Here is a 22,209-nt window from a genome sequence, read left to right as displayed (position 1 = left end):
CACCCCACTGGAAAATGTTCAAATCTACAAGTTGTTGTTTTTTTTCCCCTAAAGAGCACTGATGCCACAAACAACCGGTAACACAAATCAGCCTTGCATACTGGCTTTGCCCTGAGATCTTCAGGCTACACACTTGCTCCTGCCCTCACTGTCCAGCATGTATCATTGATGTCCGAGCCTTCGACCACACAAATTAAATACTAATCTGTTGTTACCAGTGCTCTGCCACTAACAGCTAAGCTTTTAAAGAATGTATAAGCTTGAGGTGTCCCACACCTGTGACAAATCTGTTTGCTTCCCAGAAGCTGAGCACCTCCTGTGCTTCCAGCACTGACTGCAACACTGTATGAGCTGCATGGGATATAAAAGCAAAAAGGGATTCACCAAGGTGCAGGCTTGTGCCCTACACCTTGGTTTAAGTTTTGCTTTCACTTTTAATTGGGATGTTAATCTGGCACTCCTCTCGCTTCAGAAGTGAGCCACCACCATTAACCACAATGTCATGTTCTTTCTTGTTCTTACTCCATCCTTAACCTTCAGAAAAAAAAAAAAAAAAAAAAAAAAAAAGGTCTTCTAACAACCCTGGCAGCCCCAGGGTTGTTTGCTTCCCCCAGGCTTTGCAGCAAAAGCTGCAGCTAGCCAGTGAGACACACCTTGTGCTGGTTCTTGATAACCCCAGCACTGTTCACCCAAATGCATTTTATTTATTTATTTATTTTTTTTTTTTAGGAGTTACAAAAACTATCCACGGACATTTTTACATGCTTGTTGTATGAAACAAACACTAAAACATTGTGGGGAGAGTTCCCACTTCCAATCTGTTTGGCTGCTTCACTTGGTTTAGTATGCTCACTGGCAGCCAATGTAAAAATATTCCCTGCTGTCCCATCCAGGATGGCATCTTGCACGTTCCTGGAATGAGCAAGCTATCTCCCTTTCACTTCCCCTTACTATGTTTCTGTTCATCTCCTACAACTACTTCCAAAGCAACAAATGCAAACAGTTCAATTTAGAAAAAATTGATAAATGCCAATAAAGAAGCCTACGTCAGATGCGAGATCTCCAATGTGTCTGCCATTTAGATTGAATCAGAACGTTAATATGCATTAAATGGTATTTGAGAATTTCAGATGTATTTAATACAAGCAGATTTGCATGTCTACCACTGAGTTTTTAATCCTTGATAAATGCGCAGAATAATCAATTATTCAATGAACATACGAGAGTTGGCTGATTAAATCTCAATTATAAAGGCAAGTCTTACCCACTATTTATTGCAACTGTTCTCCCAGCATTGCCTAATTAAACCATATTTGATTATGGGGTGAAAAACATTTATTGCAGATATTGTGGCTCTGTAACTGATGCATATCTGTGGCCTGGCTGTTAAGCCTTAATAAATACATTTTAAACAGCTAATTATTTAATTAACAACAGTCTCTTCCAATCTCAGTGTAAAGCATACTGAAGTCCTTTCATGAAAGACCTAATGGAAATTAAACCATCAGAAGCTGCTTCATTGTTTTCACTCCCTCCCACACATCCTGGTGGTGCTGGGGTGCTTCCAGCTCTACTGCCCAGGCTTTAGAGAGCCTGTGCTGCATGGGCAGGGGATGCTGTGTTTTCTTCTATAGGGGACATCCAGCTCCTAGGGATCTTGTACTGCAAGCATCCTGCAAATCTGCAGACTCCAAAAGCAGCCTGGATGACCACCTCTGATGTGCCTCTGATTCTCCACTGCAGACATGTGATGGTCAACAAGATGAGTCCTGCCTATTTTTACACCACCTGTTTAATCTATTTAACTCTAGATTTCATCCTCATTGAAAGGTTAGCTTCACCTGGGGAGATTTGCTAATTGGCCCATGGCATACAAGGCAGCTGTGTGGTGCTGTTCACCTCCAGTTAGCTCTGATTAAGAGAGACAAAGGCAAGGATCTTTTGGAGCTCTTCCATGGAGGAGCCTGCCTATGTGAAGCAGCTTTGGCAGCCTTTGGGAATTACCACACCAGGTGTCTTAAGGCTAGCTTGTCATCAACTCTCAGCAGCACAACTTGAAACTTTGCTTACAAATGAGGACCTCTGCTGTGTGCTCAAGGTTTTTTTTTACTGCCGCTATGAGAATTTTAACTCTTTTGTGCCAAGATCCAGATACCAAAAAATCAACTGCATAGATATTTACAGAAAATAGAAAAGAATCTGGACAATTCTTACTACATATCCACATATATTCATAACACCAGCTCCCAAACCTCAGGCAAATACACAGGTAGGGTGGACACATTACGAGGGGAGATGTAATGACAGCCACTGAGGCTCAGAGCTCTTTGACTTCCTGGAGATTGTCCACAAGATGTGCAGACAGATAACTTAGGAGCATCTAAGCTCATACATTTTGCTCGTAGCTTAAAATAAACATTGCTCTAATAGCTTTCATTTTCTTTAGATAAAAAAAAAACACTGTCTGCTTTAACCACTGGATGTTAAAAACACTTGACTAGCTTATATCTGTCTAATGCTTCTGCTAAACCGGAGTAAGATTTGATAATGCAAAACCAGTGGGATATAGTCACAGCAGACTCCAACATAAGCAGATAAAGAAATTTTGCTAAGCACTAAGAGAGTAACCCAAGAGCTCCTCAGAGCAGCCTGTAAAGCAAGCCTGCCTAGCTTTTTTTTTTTTTGGGGGGGGGGGGGGGGGGGGGGGGGGGGAAGGGGGGGAGGGGTGGTCCTCATGGCAAGTGATCTTTGAAAAAGCAGCAATATAATTCTTCTTCTGTTTCCTATCAGAGTGATGTGCTTCAGATTTGTTTCCCTAGAAGCCAGAAATGAAAAAAAAAAAAAGTGATTTATTTTTTTTTTTTTTAAAGAAAGCAAATGAAAAAGAAGATCCCAGCACCATCCCCAGTCCCAGCCAAAGCCTATGTCCTTGGGAATCAGACAGCCCAAGCAGTGTTCAGAACCAAGCCTGTCTCATTTAGGATTTTTCGTAGCAACTACCAGTAACCAATATAATGCAGCCTTACTCTACCAACTTCAGTAGGGAGGAAGCTGTGCACAAGGTTATATAGCACTTACCTAATAATACTCTTCCGGCAAAGAAGAGCATGAGAAGTGACAAAATCTGAGCCCTTTGTGCACATGGCAACTGTAACTGTTGTCCCTTATGCCAAACATCCTGGTTTGTTTGCTAACAAGTAATCAAACACGATAGCTGAGTTCAACCTCTCCAGAATCTTTGCATGCTCCTTCATAAAAGGCCAGAAGTAGCATCATGTTTCTCAATAAATTTGGGACCATCTATTGTCTGACCCTAGATCTAAATTCAAGTTTTATGGCAGTGAATAGCACACCTGCCTTTCACAGGAAGGGAAGCATCCTTAGCATCTAAGCAGAGCATTAAGTGCTTTGCAGCCTCTGAGAAGTCGGGCTCTATAACAACAATCAAGTTTTGGCATGTAAAAAAAAGTACTGAATATTAACAGTTTAAAACTTAGTTCAAATTGGCTCTGTTCTGTTTCAGTGCATCAGAAGGAATTACTCCAAGGAGAATGCTCCTATTTTAATCCTGGGGGAACACATAGAAGCAGCAGCAATCTATTACACACTGGGGTTAAATGCAGGCCCTTTGGAGTAAGGCAAATATTGAAAAGAAAGAGAGCTACCTATGTTATCCACCTATGGCTGATGGTCAAACTGTAGAGATTTCTCTGGAGTGGGTTCATCTGTTTTCTGCTGTGAGCATATTTTTCCTGGGAGAAAGACTGCAAGTTAAAGATCTATCATTAAGACTAATCTTCAAAAGAATTTTTAATGAAGCAGAAATCCTAAATGTAGAAAATTAAAGAGGCTTCTGTTTTATCCCTGGTATCTAAATCCTGTAGGCAAGATGAAATACTGCTAAGCTTGAATAATGTAAAATGTGCAGATGAAAATCTTCCTCTGATGAATATTTGATAGGAATAGGCTCAGGGTAGAAGGTAGAGTGTGCATCTGCACCCACATGTCTATATATACATACAGAAAGCTCCAGAGATTCAAGCACTGCCAATGAGATGTAAGAGCACAGCTGTCAGTTTGGTTTTCACTGTCCAGCCATGGGAGCACACCTTCTTTCTCACTATGGTGCCCAGTATAGAATCAGTCTGTCCCTTTGACTCTGATCACATCAAGTGCCTCCACGACTCATTTATCTGCTCCATTCCAGACAGTTTTAGGAATTATATTTTCTGATTAAATGCAAATTGAACATCATTACTTTCCTTTTCATAACAGCTCTTGCATTGCTACCAACTCTACACAGGGTTTGTTATGAGTTTGCTTCCTCTCAGGCAGCAGCATCCTCAACGTTCCCCATTCTGGGCCAAACCATACCACTGATATTCCCCAGAGAAGCTGCCTTGCCTGTCACACCTAGTCACATAATGCATTTTTGGCATAGTGTCAGGTGAGACCAGTTACAAGGGAAGTTCAGCTTTAGAACAGACTGTATGGATTATGCCATCAGCTGGAGCCTTCAGGAACAGGTTAGGCAAGCACTTAACTCTTGGGATGGTCTAGATTCAGGTGTACCAGATTGTTTTCCATAGTAAACACATGGATCAAATCACCTCTTCAATTCCTTTCTAGCCATACATGCCCTACATTAGTTTTATGATCTTCTTTGCTGGTCCTAGCCTATTACTATTGCTTTAACATCCTCAAAAATGCCTCTTCCCACACTTTGGTAGTGTCCCAGGATCTCTCTCCATTCTCTTAACGGAAGGGTTGTTTGTTTTCACTTGTTTTTTAAACATACCAGAGGGTTCCCTCTCTCATTAGTTTATAAACCAAGAGGGGTGGAAAGTGGTGTCTCAAGCCAAGAATGGGAACAGATATTAACAAAAACATTTATAGTGTTACACAATCAAATATCAGTATGTAAAAAAGGGTTTTCCTGTTAAATACTGATGCAAACCACTATGAAATCCACCATTTAAAAGTCTTTTAAATTTTCACAGATATAAAAAAAGCAAGTTAAACCACTTGAGCCCACAGGGTATTAAGATTTCCTTCTAATAGCTTCTGGTATTTTCATTTTCCCCAGCTGTGAAGAACCTCACAGCACCCACACCCCTTTCCTTTCTACCCAGCTGGCCAGGCTCTTTGATGGTGTTAAAGGTAGCTCTTTGGCTGAGGTTAGATGCAGAAAACTAAAACACCTCACAGACAACACTTGCTCTTGTGGTCTTGATGAGATGTCCTGTTTTGCTGCAAAGGAAACAAGAAAGCGGGGAGAGAAAAGCTAGCAAAGAACAGAGTTATATCTTCTGACTCTTACAAACTGATCTTGCTGCCAAGGAAATACATTTCCAAGATAAACTTCAGGGAAAACTTCACAACAAAAATGTCTTGCTGTACTGGCACTACATTTACCTGCTTTTTTGATCCCAGGCTTGCAGCATAGTTGAAAATGGTAAAATGACCTCAGGCTAATTTAGACACCCACAACAGAAGAGTGCTCTGTCAGGAAGCAGATGCATACCACCATGCAAGATGCAGGGTGCTTGGCTTTAGCAAAAAACAAAGAGCAGAGCTGCAGAAGATACTAAGTCACCTTCTTCTCTTGCTAGGTGGGTTGAGGCTGCTCCCAGCATAAGCACGATGTAGGCTCAGAGCCCTTCTGGCTGCTGGATTTGCCAGAGATGTGCAGAGAGTACAACACCTTCCTTCACCCAGTGCCACTGCAATAAGCCTCCATCAGGGCAGAAAAGCATCTGTGCTTGCTGCCTTTCCCAAACATCTCAGGGACTGCAGCTATTAGCTCTCACTCTCTTCCTAGAGTCACATTGCACTGACAAAGTATTATAGAATCATTCAGGTTGGAAGAGACCTCTAAGATCACACAGCCCAGCCCTTAACCTAGCACTGCCAAGTCTACCATTAAGCCATGCCACTCAGTTCTACGTATTTTTTGAAGACCTCCAGGGATGGGGACTCAACTACTTCCCTAGGCAGCCTGTTCCAATATTTCACAACCCTTTCAGTGAAGAAGTTTTTTCTCATATCCAACCTAAACCTCTCCAGGCACAACTTAAGGCCTCTTGTCTAATCACTCATAACTAACTCAGCTTCAGAAACCCATTGCCTACCTGCTCACATGAGCTCAGGCTCCATACGTCATTCAGCATGGCAGGTTGACGTACAAAGCTGGGTTGTTTCCCTGAGGCCAAGTCTCTGCTGAAATACAGCAGTGGAGCTTTACACACCTATCTGATCACATTCTGCCACTTAATTACCACAGCCAGCACTAAAAAGGCAGGAAGCCAGCTTTGCTCTATCAGTACTTCTATCCTGGTGCTACAGGGTGTTTGATTACTGGAAGGTCTCACTAAGGGAAAGAAAGGAGCATAGGACAGGACCAGGGAACAGGCTTCTAAAGCTTCTCTGATACTGCTTTAGAACCAACAATAAAAACTACTTACCTAAAAAATAAATAAAAATACTGACTTCTGGTTCAAACAAAGCAGCCCCCTCTCCTTCTGTGCCTCTCTTTTGTATTGCGAATCCCTGTGTGCCTAAGAAGCCTCAGCTGTGCTTCATTACCTGTCCACTTAAACTGCGAAGAACCAGAAGTGGGGAATTAGTTTCCTGCCTGAATGGCCTCTATACCCAGCTGTATAATGCAACTAAGTTTGAGTCTGTTAAAAGGGGATCTTAAAGGATAACAGCTGAGCACACTTAAAAATTTATATTGAAAAAGTGAGTTCAGCCAACAAAGGATCTGTCAGAGCTGAGAATATATTGCCTAAGCAGATACACGTAATCAGCAAGTTGGTCCATATATGATTCAGGCTAAAAAGCATTTCAAGAACCTCTTTCATATGAATTTAATGCATCTTAGCATGGCCCTTGGGATAATCAGCCAGCTGGGCCACCTCAGAGCAGCAGACCATGGCCACCACATCACAACTCAGGGTGGCCAGAGGTATCCTCTCTGATCAAGAGCAGGCCGGGACTGTTGGGCAGAAAGCACGGCACACCAATGCATGAGAGTGCATCAAAAAAAAGTAATTGCACAGCTTTTAAAGGAATTGAGCATTTGATAACATTTTCCATTTCAGATTATTGAGCCATTGGCTCATACCTGGAAGTACCCACTCCTGCACGAATACCCCTCCTTTTCCTATACTCCTATACATGCACAATATTTCAAATAAAATTACTGACTATGAACCTAGCAGGCATAGTAACACATGTGGGAGCATGATTTTCCCATCCAGCAATCAATTTTTATCACCCAGACACTGGTTTTGTATTACTAAAATAGCTCTGCTTAGAACAAAACAAAACAGAAGCAACTTTCATGTTTAGTTTCTGTCTCTTAAATAGCATCACTTTAAATACTCTAGGCCACGGTGGTTCCTTCTCTTCACTTATTCACTGTCAGACTGCGAGCTCAGGACTTTATGTTACGTGGGGTGCATCTAGGCTGCAGGTGAGATGTGTGGCTTCAACCTAGCAAGCCTGAGCACTGATAACAACATAGCTGGGGCACACTTGGTGCTGAGCGCCTGACAGATACTGGTGGGTTTATTCAGGACCTACACAGATACCAAGCCTTGTGAAAGGCAATACTGCTGCATCAGTATTTGAGCGGTGCTCGTTCACATGCTTACATGAGCTCCACGCTGAGATACCCTGCAGTACCTTGCTTGCAGTGTGTGGGTGAAACCCGAGCATAATGATGCATCAGAAGTGGCCTGACCACGGGCAGAGCGTGTGAGCCCAGAAAGAGCTGCTGCAGCCATACAGCCATATGCAGAGGCAAAGTCGTACAAGTGTAATGTAGAAATGCCCAAATAAAGTGCTGCAGACTGTGAGCCAAAAGGCTTTTCCTCTAAACAGGGTACGTAGTAAGTGGTCAGACATATATACAAAATCTCCGCTCTAATGTCAGAGGTCCTATGCATGATAAAAAACCACAGCAAAAGAGAAAACCTCAGATCTTATCGGCAGTGACTGACAGAGTAAGGTTACCCTCTGATAATATGTTTCAGTTCCAGAGATGTTCCTGTCAGCAGCCACAGAGACCAGCCACACTCAGCGTGCCACTGGCACATGCCTGAAGTTCTGCTGCACAGAAAAATCAGGCATGGTGTAAAACCGGGAGGTTCTTTCTCTCAGGTCTTCGTGCTAGGAGGTAGATGAAATCATAAGTAAATAAATAAATAAATAAAGACCTTTGAATGTAAGTCAATTAAAGTGATGCCAACTGAAGGCTGAACAGGTTTGGTTGTCCCATCACCCTCCTTTATGTCATTCCACATAACTACAGAACAGAAATATGGTGGGACTGTTTGTGTTGGTGGCTTTGCATGACATGCAGGAAAGAAAACTCTTAACCAGCCTCCGACATCTTTCATGGCCTTGGTGCAGTTGCATCAGCTATCTAGTCCTTCAGCTTCTCCTCTTTCAAATGGAAAAGATAGAAGATGGCTTTAATTAGCAAATGTGTGATGCTCTGAGCAGATCAACCCGAGCCAAACACCATGGCCAGTAGGACTGCAGCTGGTCCCAGCCTGCAGCACCTATCAGAGCTCAGTGTGGCCGTGCTAAGCCTCCGAGGCCCGTTAATGCATTCACATGGCTCTTTTTTATTATGTGAACGTATGTTCAGAAACACAACACCTCAGGAAGCATCCCTGTAGCACCCAGGCTCCTGTATTTTTACCATAAAGACCACAGTTTTTTTTCTCGAGGTATGACAGCAGCCTAAGAGAAGCTAGCTGAAGAAGGCATGTTATTAATGAACATGATTAATTTTATTATGACTGTTTCTGCCTCTCTTTTTGTTCCATCAGAGTGGTGCCCTCAGGTCCAAGTGTTAGAGATTGCCATTGAATAAGTAGCATTGAGAGGACAGCCCATCTCTGCCTACAGCCACATGAAGTAGCTTATTTGGTAACTCACCATGACCACAATGGTGAGATTTACCAGCAAAAGAGCCAGGACAATAGAGATAAGAACATTTTGAAAAATGACGCTTTCAAGAATGGCTCCCTCCTAGTTTGCCTAATTCTGAACAAGTCTAAAAGGTGCAAACCCTCAGTTTGAACTGTTCATTCAAGCTTCTCTGAGCTGAAAACCTGGAAATTCTCCTCTATATCCTCTTTTGGCTAAGAAAGAAATATAGTTGTCTGCATGCAACACCTTAATTTCCAAAACAGCTTCTACAAGGGAGGAACATACAGCTCTCTGCAGACGGCCTGTTCTTAATTTTAGTCCTGACAGCCGTTAGGAGCTGTAGTTTCTTTGCCTCTGGTGTGTATACACATACATGCATAGCTTCTTGCTAATGACTTTTTTCAAAACCTTGAGTTGTTTACCTTTTTTAAGGGTTTTGAGTCCAAAAGCTGTTAGAGTTTGGTCAATGGCTGTGTCCACTTTAGGAGACTCTCTACAAGAATCTGCACCGTGAGTGTTATATCATATGAGAATTAGAGTAGCAGAGAAATCCACAGAGATGTTACACAGTGTTTCTTAGTAAGTCTCTTTCCTAGAAGTCATGGCCATTTGGGTGTAATGTGAGCTCACCATCCAGCCTTAAAAATTGGTTGAGAACATAGCTGTCTACTTTATATGCCATTTATCTGCGGTCTTGCTGTCAGCTATGCCTCTGAGTGAAGATAGCGATGCAAATGCAAACCATGAGAACTGCCCTTTGTGGTTTCTTATAGGACTTGTCTGAGAGCTGCAAGGTGCTATGTGTAAGGAAAGAGAACCTCCTCCTCTCCCCCCAACAAAGCTATTTCTTCTGTCACAACAGAGTTATAAATTATGTCATCTGTGGATGAAATTATTACTCCCATTGTATTATCTGTACAAGTAGCCCCAGCATAAGCTTTTATGCCTCATATGGAAAAGGGCTGCATAATTTAGAAATATGTCTTAACAGATTTGTGGATGAAATACTGGCTCCTGCACCCCAGAATCTCAGCCAGACACCCTTCAGGGTCCCTTCCAACTCAGGATATTCTACGATTCTATGATCTAATTAAGGTATCTTTCCTTACCTATTCCATTGTGTTAAGAGGAGACAGACCTGATGTCTCAGGGTGGCATGAACTGCAGGGAGAAATGAACTTCAAGGCTTTCTTTCCCAGTGGTTTACTAATTACAGTTACTAATTCACAGAAAAAAAATGAGAGCATCTTCTACTTGGCATCCGCAATGCCTAGATGTTATTCTCACTATGGTCAGAAATTCTAGAGAATAGTAGACGATTTCTAATAACTCGGGTGAATATCTTCTCTCAGGACTTGATACCTGGGGAGAATTTCAAAAATACACCAGCAATTTCCTAACAATACATGTTAGGAAAAGTGTTTTGTTCAATCTGATTAAGATTTAGGTGAGTTGCTGTATTTCACTTTATTGAATAAAAAATTATGAGCTTCTAATATTAAGCCACTTATCCACGTGGGGATATTCTAGAGAAGGTAGAATACTTAAGCTGCCAGATAATTAAAACCTGTTGAGATTTTGAGTGGAATCTGGGAGATTCCTTGCATGCTTCACATAGCCACTACTCAGGCATTACTGGAGCATTCAAAGCAGTGTTAAAAAAAAACAACACATGTATGGCAACAGAAATAAATACTGTTAAAATTAGATGTCAAGCAGTCAAAGAATTCTTTAGTTAGAGTAGAAGCATATTAACCAATAATGTCAGGTAAACAAAGAAGCATACAAAACAAAACGACACCAAGAATGCATTTTCAGAGCTCTAAACCGTGTGAAAACCAAATCTGTGAGCTACCTGAAATAACTACAAGTTTTCAACTTGACTGTAAGCTGACTGCTAGCTGAGTGTTACCAAACATTCAAAGATAAACCTAAATGCCTTGAAAGACAAGTGCTTACAAAAGACTGTATGCCATGAATGGAAATACTTTGTCACTAACAGAGACCTCGTGATATAATCAGTCAGCAGTAATGCTGGGTATATGCTTCAAATACCAACAGAAAGTTATTGGATGGAAAATGATCACAAGCAGCAACCAGTGATAAATGGGTAGAAGAAACTAACTCCAGACCACTCTACCAGTGTAGACTTCAGAAATATGGCACGTAGCATCTAAAACTGCTAGCAGCATACGAGCATTTGCTTGCAGATTGTTGGAAATAGTCCCGTGTGCTACAATATAGCACAATGCACAACAAGAGAACCTACTACCACCCCATATACAGGCCTGGAAAATGTTTTGTGGCTCAACTCCATGTCCCACCATTCTGGACAGATTCCAACCCCTCATTCTCTCAGCGCTGTCACAGCAGTACTCGGCTAACCTTTGCTTGTCCATGAGGCTGCCGGGAAGTGGCAGGCACTTCATCAACTCCCAGCAGGGAGCAGGACTCCAGGACTCTGCCACATGGACAGTCAACTCTTTTCTCTACCACATGTCAGTCATTCTGCGTAACAAGCTCCTTGTGCTGTTCCTTGGCATCTGATTTCAAGCATGAACTTGTCAGATTAGCCTTAGTCAAAGGATAAAAACACTTTCTTGCTTAAATCAATCTATGAACTTCATCAGCAGTAATTTATACGTGCTGGCTGCTCTCTCCAGTTTTGTGAATAACCAAAGATTATTCCTGATGAGCTTTCCCATTCCCAAGAGCTCATCCCTGGGCCCTCCATACTGATTGATGCAGCACCCTGAGTCACTTCTGGCATGGCCGTACCTTCCCTGTCATGTCTTTTCTGCTTCTCATGTATTGTCCTCACTTAGCTGCCTCTGCTTTCTTCATCTCTTTGGTAAACTCTGAAACAAGAGCTGCTGCTTTGCCATCTGAAGATGCTTTGCTCCTAGTTGCATTTTCTGTCATTTAGCCCTTTAAATGGGGCAGGGGCCCACACTAATAATCTGATACCATTCTCACTGTGGTGGCTACTGACACAGTCTCAGAGCCCTATAGTACATTTACTTTTCCCCTTGTCCCTCTCCAGTGCAGAGGCAAGAGAATGAACAACAGCAGAGGCAACAAGACAACCCCAGTGTATTTCTGCTGTCCACTCTGGAGATGAAAAATTGACTTTGTCTGCCTACCAGGGAAGCTCTGAGACCATGCTGCATCTTAGCACCTCCCACTACCCTCTAACAGCCAAATACCCAGCCCTTTCCTGTGACTGCTGCTGTAAACTTATTTCCCTGGCAGCCCTCTCCAAGCTGTTAATTCACTGCCGCTTGAGTTAATTTGGGAGGATTTGTTGCTCTACACCTCTACACCGGTACAACTCACAAAATGTCTCACTATATGTCATTTCCTTCAGCTAGGCTATACTTATTTTTATGTATGCTAAACCAAAGAAACCACCTCCACTACTGTTTTCTTTCACAGCTCGTTTTTTTCCACAATTGTGGTCATGCTTGCACAGCAGCCTTGCTACAGAAAGCTAATGTTAAATGCCAGTTTGTTTATTTGAACTTCATGCAGCGTTTCTCTGTGAGTGTAGCTCTTTAATACTATACCACCACTTCTTTTGCAAAGATGAAGCCTTTTATTTGCACAAGGCAAAGATCAGTTTAAAATCCTGGGAGGTGAGGTGCTATTTTCCTTCCCAGGCAGATGTGTGCTTGGTTTCAATGAGATCCGCTTTAGCAGAACCCTGTTAAATCCCATTTCACGTGTGTGACACAGGTAGAGGAGGCCTTAGGGACAAGACCCACTGATGTCTTCAGGCTTTTCACTGGCATGACTGTCAGTGGGAGGAAGCAGCCTAAATCAGGTAGCGGAGCTTGTGACAAAACATGACTGAGCATAGGTGCTTTAGCTCCCAGATCTGACGCATCATCTGCATCCGTGCCTGAGCTGGGCTTATCAGGGACAAAGGCGGAAATGGAGGAACCCCATCCTCTCTGAGTGACAACCGCAAGCAGCTCTGATGCATGGAGAAGAGGGTGCTGAGGTCCCCAGACAAGTGGCTGCACAGTTCCTTGGGGCTCTACCTTGGTCCAACTCCCCAGTGCCTTCTTCCAGCCATCCCCAGGCCAAGGCCCCACGCAGTCAGCAGGCCACAGGGATACCCCTTGCTGGGGTAATGGGACCTGTTGCAGGGCAGGAGACAGGGCCTGGGCTGGGGACAGAGGGACACCAGACCTCACAAGGGGAACATGGGACCCAGATGGGGCCGTGCTTGCCCGGCCATGGGATCCCACAGCTGTGCCCACCGGGCTTGAGCATAGTGTCAGCAGCCATCACATTACCCCCATCCACAGCCATCAACAGCTCACAAAACGGGCACCTGTGTTAGCTGCTAACTGTGGGAAGGGTGACAGCAGATTTATTCCCAAAGCTTGCCCGTTTCCCTCTGAAATCTCCTTCAGCACTCCTGTGGGAAGGCAGGTGAATACACGAGGCAAACATTAGACAAAGCCCAAAGTGGCACGGCTATCTCCTCTAGATTTAGCTGACCCTGTGACCCTCAGCCATTGTGACAGGGTGCAGGGGGCTGTCCAAAGGAGGGGCCAAGCTTCCCCAGTGCCATCTGTTTCCTCCCCATCACCATTTGAAGTTTTTAGCTCTTCAGGAGTTTTTTCTTAGCCACCATGAAAGGATTGCAGGAGTATACATCATCCAGATTGTTCTTTAATATTTTTTTCAGTGATTAGTGATTCAGTGATTTTTCAAAAGAAAAAAAAAAAGATATAGGTTGTGTAAAAAAAAAGTGGCAAATGATTATCATATCCTTTGAGGTATTGCTAGGTGCATTTTGCAAAAAGACTTAATTTCACTCTATTATAAAATCTACATGAACCAGTCCATTCAATAACTAGCACTCAATTGCAAGAGACATAAAAAAGTCTTTAATACATGTACAAAAGTAGCAAGCAACTGTATAAAACCCTCAGGCTCAGACCACGATCAGTTTCCACAATCAGATTGTATTGGTTTATTCATGTAGAGCTATGCAATGATTGCAGGTTCTGCAGTCAACAGACGCCCCTCTGCTACAAGGGAAATCCAGCCATTTGGGTGAGCAGATTTCCTCCTCAAGTCTGGTAAACAGGATTTCACAACTGTCATTTGAAGGGAAATGACCTCTCCTGAGCAGCAGGCTTGGCACAGCAAGGTTAATAATTTAATATGTACACTTGATTGCATTTTTGTGGGACCATTCTGATCTTTGAATAGTTAAACCCACACATATCTAGCACCTCACTTCTAATGCATTCTTGTCACAAAGTTTCTGAATTCTATTCAGAAAAAAAATAAATGTTGCTTTAACTCATGAGTAGTTTTAGCTACCAGAGCTTTTGGGTAGACCCCACACAGATTCTTTCGAAAACTGTACTTCATTCATACATGGATACACTGCAAATTATTAAACAAGCCTGTTATGGTCTTTCTGAGCACTTATGAAAGCGCAAAATGAGACCTCTCAAACTATCTCACCTTCCCTGAAAGGGTTATCTATCATCACAGAAACAATCCCATATATTGCATCTAGCCAAACGTACACTCCAAAAATACTGCTTTCCACTCTACACTGCAAACACATGTGCAGGGTACATGCATTTTCTGTACAAGGAAAAGTAAAAGGTATTTCACGAGTGATAAAAATAAGTAAAAACAGCTTTGGAAATAAGGCAGATTTTTCCTGCAACTAAAGAAGGTATACGATAGCGTTTTCAGTTCAGCTACTACATTGAGTTGCCAACGCAGCTCTCAGAGGCACCTGGAAGAGGACAGTTGATCCAGCATGGTCCCAGCTTAAGTGCAATCGTTGTAAACGTTAGGTTTGACAAAAGTGTTGCGTCTAGAACTGTAAGACATATCTTCATACACTGCATTTGTTTTTCTTTTCTGGAAATATTTCTTCATCTGCAAAAGAAAGCAAACAACCATTCAGAACAAAGCTTGAAAAGACCCCGACCAAGTTGCCAATTTACATCTTAGGAGTCCAGCTGCTAAGATTTCTCTCATAACACAATGAGGTCTTACAGATTTAGGTTGAAATTTATGACCTAGTCATTTCAATCTGTGTTGTCAGTCTGATGCAATTCCACTAAAAGTTCCTTCAAGATTTGTATGCAACTGCAGCCCCTACATAAATAATGCTGAGCCTTAAACTGTAGTTTGTTACCAGAGACATATGAGACCAGTTCCCACAGGGTCACTTGTCTTTGCCAGGGTGATATTATACCACTGGCTTTAGCAGTACTGAAGCTAAAAGGGGAGGTACAGGATAAGGGTCTGGCCTGTGAATCCTACTATGTTGTTTTGAGTAATTGTTTTGGACTGTGAGGATCTATCAAAGTGGGGAGGAAAAAAACAAAACAAAACATGCTTTCTATAGAAAATGGATCCAAAAAATCCCTATAAATGAAAAGTTTCTTGATCACCCTTTTTTTTTTTTCTAGGACAGGTCAAAAACATTCTCCCAGAGATACTTCCACACACAGGGATATTTAATGACATTGTGTTGTACCAGATTTCCCCCAAAACACTCTAGTATAATATGTGTACATGTGTGTATATATATATATATACACACATACATACACACACGTCTCCATTCTTGACTGACAACAAATAAGTAAAAAAGAAGCAAAACAGAATAGTGAGTTGCCTTGTTCAGGGAAACAGATACAATGCATGGCTGCTTTGTTGACTGCAGGGATTACTTGAGCTTCCATATTGAAAGGCAAAGAATGTCTCATGATTTACTAAGAGCTACAAAAACATAAAACAGTCTTTACTTCTGAAAATTTACATCTAGTGGACATTAAACAAGAGCAAAGAGTAGACAACACAAAGCCATGATTCTCTAGGTTTATCGAGCATTTGCTTGACTCAATCACTATTTACAAATAATACCTTTGGCTGTGACTGAAAAGGCACCTATTCAGTTAACATGGATTCATTTTTCCTTTGGGACTGTAACAGCATACTTACATGGACACGGTACAGGGCGTAGCACATCAGCACAGAAAGCAGCAGCACTGCCATGATGATAAGACCATAGTAGGCCCAGGAACTATTAGTGAATGCTGTCTCCTCCCCTCCTGCATGTGGAGTTATATTATTATTAATAATATGAAGAGAGGTAGAATTATATTTTTATTATGGAAAAAATATTTAGGTATGTGTGGGGCTCTGGTCAGCAGGAAATCAAATGTGAACAGCATGCTCCACAGCCACGTTAGTCATGCCATTAGTATTCTAGCTGGCATCGCCTCTGCTCTCTTGGAGGCAGGTGACAACTGTCAGTGGCAAATGAAGGGTCAGGGAGGAGCATTCTACAAAGGTGACAGCTTCTGTACCACAGCTCAGAAGCAAAACCACACACTCATAACGGGGAAAAAAAAAAAAAAAAAAAAGTTTACTGCACTGTTATATCACCATTGAGGGCTCCACCAGGAGTACATAGGAATTAACAACTAGGGTTGGGAGGGTGCAAACAGTACAGACAATTAAAAAAAATATTCTACAATGAATAGAACAGTGCTGGTAGAAAGGGTTACAGTTCTCTAAAATCTCAATTTAAATAACATTCTATCTAGTTATCACCCCACTGCTTTGATGTGCAGCTGTCATTTTCCCCAACTCACGCTACTGAGTTGTTGCACATGTTATAGCCAGCAGCATAGCATGAGACCAGTCTTTTTTTGCAGACCAATTTGTAAATAGATCTTTTGCAGCTCCTAGCACCTATGTAAACCTTAGTTTATTTGCTCAAAGATCCCATCAAAACTGTCAATGCACAGTTTTTGCACCAGGAACGTCAAAATCAAGTACCATTGTGGATTCATCTTAAAAAATGGCTATAACTAACTCTCATGAAAATGAAGTCCCAGTACAATATGCTCAGTGTGCTCAGTGTATAATAAGGATGTGTGAGATCATCGCTGTTATCTTCGGTACTTAAAGAAAATGCCCAAGGACTTGTTCTGTGTTTCTTAGTATGACCTATTTTTAGGCTCAATTTACTTATATATATTATTTTACTTATATATCATATTATTTATTATAATATTATTATAATACTATAATTTATATCTATATAATTATTTTTATTATATATTAATATTATTTTATATATTTTACTATTATATTATTTACTATTATTTTACTTATATACTTACATATTTATATTATATATTATAAATAATAGTAAATATATAATATATAATGTTATACCATTACATTATATCATAAATTATATAGTATACTATACACTATATAATATTATGATATAATATATATTATATATGTTTACTTATATACTTATTATATTATTTTACTTTTATATATATAAATAAATAAAATCAATAATATATATTTTTACGTATATATATATATATATATATATATATACGTAAAAATATATATTATTGATTTTATATTTTTTTTTCCCTAAGTGAAGATGTGGGATTATCGCTAGTTTTCTATTTTTAAATTCTCCTCTGGTTGTATAGGACCCCGAGGAGCGTGAGCATCTCCCCAGACTTTCCCTGGTCCTGAAGGATTTTTAGTCATGAATTAGAGCTCTACTTGGCCTGACTATAGGTCTGTGAGCTTTTAGTCCATGTCTTCTTTTATAACATGCCTATAATTATTTATGATTAAGCAAACAAAAGCACAATACCTTTAACCATCACCATGGTGCCTCTTTGGCTCACTGAGAAGAGAAAGGAATTGTTCAGCACTGCAGCACACACATACACATCATTGTCACTTTGCTGTAGGTTGTGTAACGTTATCACTAGTTTCTTCTCTTCCTTTGAATACTCCAAGCGATTAGCAAAAACAGGAAAGATTTCTAGAGCTTTCTGACTTGAAACACATAGCACTCCTTCAGGTTGCGTGTGAGTCTTGAGCAAGCAGATCTCTTCATCTTTATATGAACTATTCAATGCACAGGTAATGTTGAGAGACTGGCCTTGTTGAATATCGACAACGAGTGGTGACTGTTCAATAATTCCAGCTAAAAACAAGAGAAACTGATGACTGCCATGTAATTAACACATTGCTTTTTAACTAGGGAGCAAATACAGAGGTCAATGAGAGAAAGAACCTAGCACAGAAATATAGAAAAAAAATGATATTTTAAAGCCTGCCTTTATACATGCTTTCAGAACAGAGATATATCTCAGTGCACCCTGGAATATTTTGCTGCCCCAGGTTCTGAAAGTAGGACTGAGTACAGCCTTCTCAAGCGAGATTAAGCTATAAAGCATCTGGGTACCATTGGCCTGGATGAAATCATACATAGTGTGTACCATCAACAGTTGAAAATGGTCTTCAAGGTAGTTATTTATGGTCTGCTGTCCAATGTGGAACACATTTCACTGAGTTCCTCTAAGGACATGCCCTGTACCTCTTTACATTATCATTAACAATGTGGATGAGGGAATAAAAGAATTAGACAATTTATCGCTTCTGTGCAAAAGGTAATTCTGGAAAGGTTGCAGGTATTTCAGAGAAGAGGATCAGCATCAGAAAAAGATAAGAGAATTTAAAAACGTAATTTGGATTAACAGCATATAATCAACAAGGCAGAATTCATTTGAAAAAACACAGTGAAGAAGTTTGAAAAGAGAAGTCTAAGAAAGAACATAGTAAGTCTTTATAGATATAAGGGAATACTACTGACCCAGAGTTTTTAAATGCATTGGGAACTGGAAAGGAAGAAAACTCTGTAATTTTTGGCAAAGACAGTTCAGATGAAATGGTCTTACAAGTAGGGTAGGTATGCCTGGGAATAAGCTGCTAAAGACTATAGTGGACTCAACCCTCTTATAATTTAATAAAAAAAAAAAAAGGGGGGGGGGGAGGAGAGGGGAGGGCAAAAACAGAAAAATTCTTCCCCTAACCAGAAATGACTACCAAGAGGAAAATGTGGCCATTATTCAACTGTTTTCTAAAAAGATAAAAACCATGCATCCCTGTATCCACTGATGTTCAACTCACAAACCCTACCTAGCATCCGCTTCTTAGTTATTTTGGGTTTATAATTCCAGATGGAATAGCAAAACCAAAAGAGATTTGCAAAAGCTGCTACCAAAATCAGGGTTCATTGCTGGTTCATTTTCATAAAGATTTAGCAGATGGTTCTGAAAACAGCTATGGGCCCTCACTGTTTCCACCCTGCTGCCATAACACTTCTGACTCATGTGAAAGTCTTACGCAAGTAGCTAGGATTAAATTAGTCATGAAGTGATGTTTCAGATGTCTTCTTCATCTTTTCACAGAACAGGCTTACACTTTCCTTCAAATCAATACATCACCTGAGTAGACATTGGTAAAATTCTTTTAGACTGTCCCTCCCACTATTCTTTCTTCCAATCTTTGATTTCAAACATACCTCCACGTTTATTAATTCCTAATTTAAGAGGTGGAACCACAGGAGCTTTCACCACTACAATGGTTGTCTTCCCATCCAGCCTGACATGATGGTCATTTCTCATAATAAACCTGGTGCATAGGTAGAAATTTGAATCAGATTCCCGTACATTGAGCAGAGTTACTGTGAGTTTTGCTCCTTCCTTTGAATACTTGATGCGATCCACAAAAGCTTTATTAGCAGTTGGTTTCTTATCCTTGGGAACATATAAAACATTTTCTGGTTGTACTCTAGTCCTCAAGTACATCCCCAGTTCATTTTCTGAATCGTACATTGAGCAAGTTATGCTGACGGAGTCTCCTTCCCAAACACTGACAACATCTGTTGACTGTTCAAGAAATGCATTTTCTTCACCTTAAAATAAGAAATGCAATAGAAATGATAATATCAGATTTCTTGTTCTATAAATATCAAAGTAAGTTGCAAATATAATCATTTATGTCTGTGGAACAGCTCTGAAAACCTGAACCTTAGTCTTAATATTCTGTGTATGTAGTCTCTTGACTGTCCTAAACCCTAGAGTGTCTTTTATCCCCATTAACCTGCATGATTCAACACACCCAAAGCTCAAAAGTTTCTGGTGAAAAAAGTGGCTTCTGTCACTCACATAAAAAATTTAGTCTGCACTGTAGGTTCCCAGTATGATCCTCTTAGCTCTTAAAATATCAGCTTCATTGAACTGAGCCCAATAATTGGAGCTGACTGAGGATCTAAATCTGGAGTTCAAAGGGATGACAAAATGACAGAACAGGAGAAAATTGTATATTTCAAAGAAAAGAAAAAAAGCTTTAACAATATCAGGGAACTCGACAATGTAGCCTCTTAGGAAGAGAACTGCAGAAGGTATAATGTTACAGCCTATTTTAAGAAACAAAGGTGTAAGAACACATAAGGAGACCCTTTGAGTTCTCTAAAAACCTGAACATCTGGAGAAAAAAAAAAAAAAAAAAAAAAAGAATAGAAAGTACTTATGGAATGAATAGCAAAGGACAGATCAAATAAATATAAGAAAAATTACATTACAAACAAAAAAAAAGAGAATTGAAATACAGAATATTGGATATCTTGGAAGAAGACAATATAGGAAGGGTTGAATATTCAGGTGTTCACAATCAGAGTAAGGTACCCTATATACTTAAAACAACTTATTTTAATAAGGGAAAAATCCCAGAAGTCAAACACAGAAAGACTGCATCATGGGAATTCAGATAATGTAGGTCAATCCAACCTGTCCAGACATGAGGACATTCTACATCCTACACTATTAAGAAAATTAAAGCAACCCAGGAGTCATCAACAATTATCTTTCAGCAACAGATAAATGGTGCAATGGAGAAGGCTGGAAAAGTGCAAAGCACTCTGCCTTAACAAACAGGGAAGGAAAGCCCAGGGAATTGATCCCCATCAACCAAAAATCAGAACTTCTAAGCTGACCCCCACTTATGTGTTCTAAGAACCCAGGCACTTTATGGCAAGCAGCCACAACCACTTAATCATTTCCTCCAAAAGACAAGAGTTTTAAAAAGTACAAGGGTTAAATTATATTTTCAGAAATCAGTATCAACTCCTCAACAATGACAAAAGCACATTAAAACATTAGCACCAGTTTCAATGCATCTTCAATTCAAACACGTTGATTTGTGGATTCCTTTTTTTTTTCCCCCCTCAAGTCACCATGCTTCCAGGTCATTAACAAACAAACCAGACATCATGGGGAGAAAAGGGCTATCTGGTGTTTGAGGCATCTTTTTCCTCAGTTTCTCCTCCTCAGAGAGCCTCATGGTTTTCCCCAAGTGTGCCTCTGGCTTGTGCTCTCAATAGCTACAACATACAATTGATATTTCTAGTAAGGCTTTATTACACCTTCACCAATTACATGCCTAGTAAATACCAACACTCATTTCTATCCAGTAACGAGCTCCCCATGTCAGCCTTGAGAATATGTACACAATTCATGCTGGATTACTAGGAAAATAACTTCCACTATTGTTATAGAGAGTAATTAGTGTGTAGAAAAGAAAGCTTCAGAGCATAACACTCTTTCACTTTTTTCTGAAAACGCATTGTGAAATGTTAGAGAATGCTTTTTTCAGAGTACCACCTGCTTTTGTTAATGGTTAAACACCCAGGAACCTCTTTGAGAGGATAAGCTAAGGAGGAGAAAAAAAAAAAAAAAATATATATATATATATATATAATGAAACTTGTGAAATTTAAGAGAAGCAGTGTTGTATGTACATACCACTCAGGCCAGGGATGAACCGGAGAAGCAGAAGAAAGAGAGATGCAGCTGGGAGAGGTGATGTCTGCGGCATTTTCCAAGGTCTTTTTAGCTGATCTTCTCAATAACCCAACTGATGAGCTGAAGACAGGTTTATGTGCCAAAACCTGGCTGTTATCTTCTAGCTACGTCAGCTGCTTTCTAACTGAAGTTCTCTTCCCCTCCCCAGCAACTTGCTTCTTCTGTCTTCACATCACAGAGACTGTGACAGAGAGGGGAGCGAGAGATTTAGAGAGAGGTGTATTCTGTTGTTGACTTCACACTGGCAACGCCCACACTTTACTACCACAGAACAAGCCCCAGTTGTGGGGGCTGTTAGTGGAAACATCAGCACCAGCTGCAGTCGATACAGACTGTCAATGCCCCCAGGCTCAGCAGCCAGCCCTGCTGCAGGCTGCAATTGGAAGCATTGGCTTTGTAAGGGGCAAGTGGGAGAAAGATACACTGCTACTTCAGCTAAACCTTAAATTAATATACAAAGCCTGCTCACAAACTTGCAGGCTTGACCTGTGTTTTGCCAATGATGAGCCTGTGTTCT

At 40.7% G+C, this 22,209-nt stretch overlaps 1 protein-coding gene across 2 annotated transcripts; it reads right to left on the bottom strand.

Annotated features, from left to right (window-relative positions):
- Positions 1 to 13,824: 13,824 nt before the first annotated feature.
- Positions 13,825 to 22,073, bottom strand: CD7 (CD7 molecule). Of its 2 annotated transcripts, none has more exons than XM_027471278.3 (5): positions 21,633 to 22,073; positions 19,352 to 19,744; positions 17,633 to 17,971; positions 15,940 to 16,049; positions 13,825 to 14,865 (listed from the first exon to the last, which is right to left on the bottom strand). In XM_027471278.3, exons 1-5 carry the CDS (start codon positions 21,703 to 21,705, stop codon positions 14,755 to 14,757), a joined length of 1,026 nt encoding a protein of 341 aa, XP_027327079.3. In that variant the 5' UTR covers positions 21,706 to 22,073; the 3' UTR covers positions 13,825 to 14,754. The 2 variants fall into 2 exon arrangements, with proteins under 2 accessions (XP_027327079.3, XP_021126914.4); XM_021271239.4 differs by lacking the exon at positions 21,633 to 22,073 and adding an exon at positions 21,093 to 21,220.
- Positions 22,074 to 22,209: the final 136 nt, after the last annotated feature.

The sequence above is a fragment of the Anas platyrhynchos genome, chromosome 19 (genome assembly GCF_047663525.1).
Source record: "Anas platyrhynchos isolate ZD024472 breed Pekin duck chromosome 19, IASCAAS_PekinDuck_T2T, whole genome shotgun sequence".
In the NCBI taxonomy this organism is placed as follows: Eukaryota; Metazoa; Chordata; class Aves; order Anseriformes; family Anatidae; genus Anas; species Anas platyrhynchos.
This window is presented reverse-complemented; position numbering and strand designations above follow the sequence as displayed.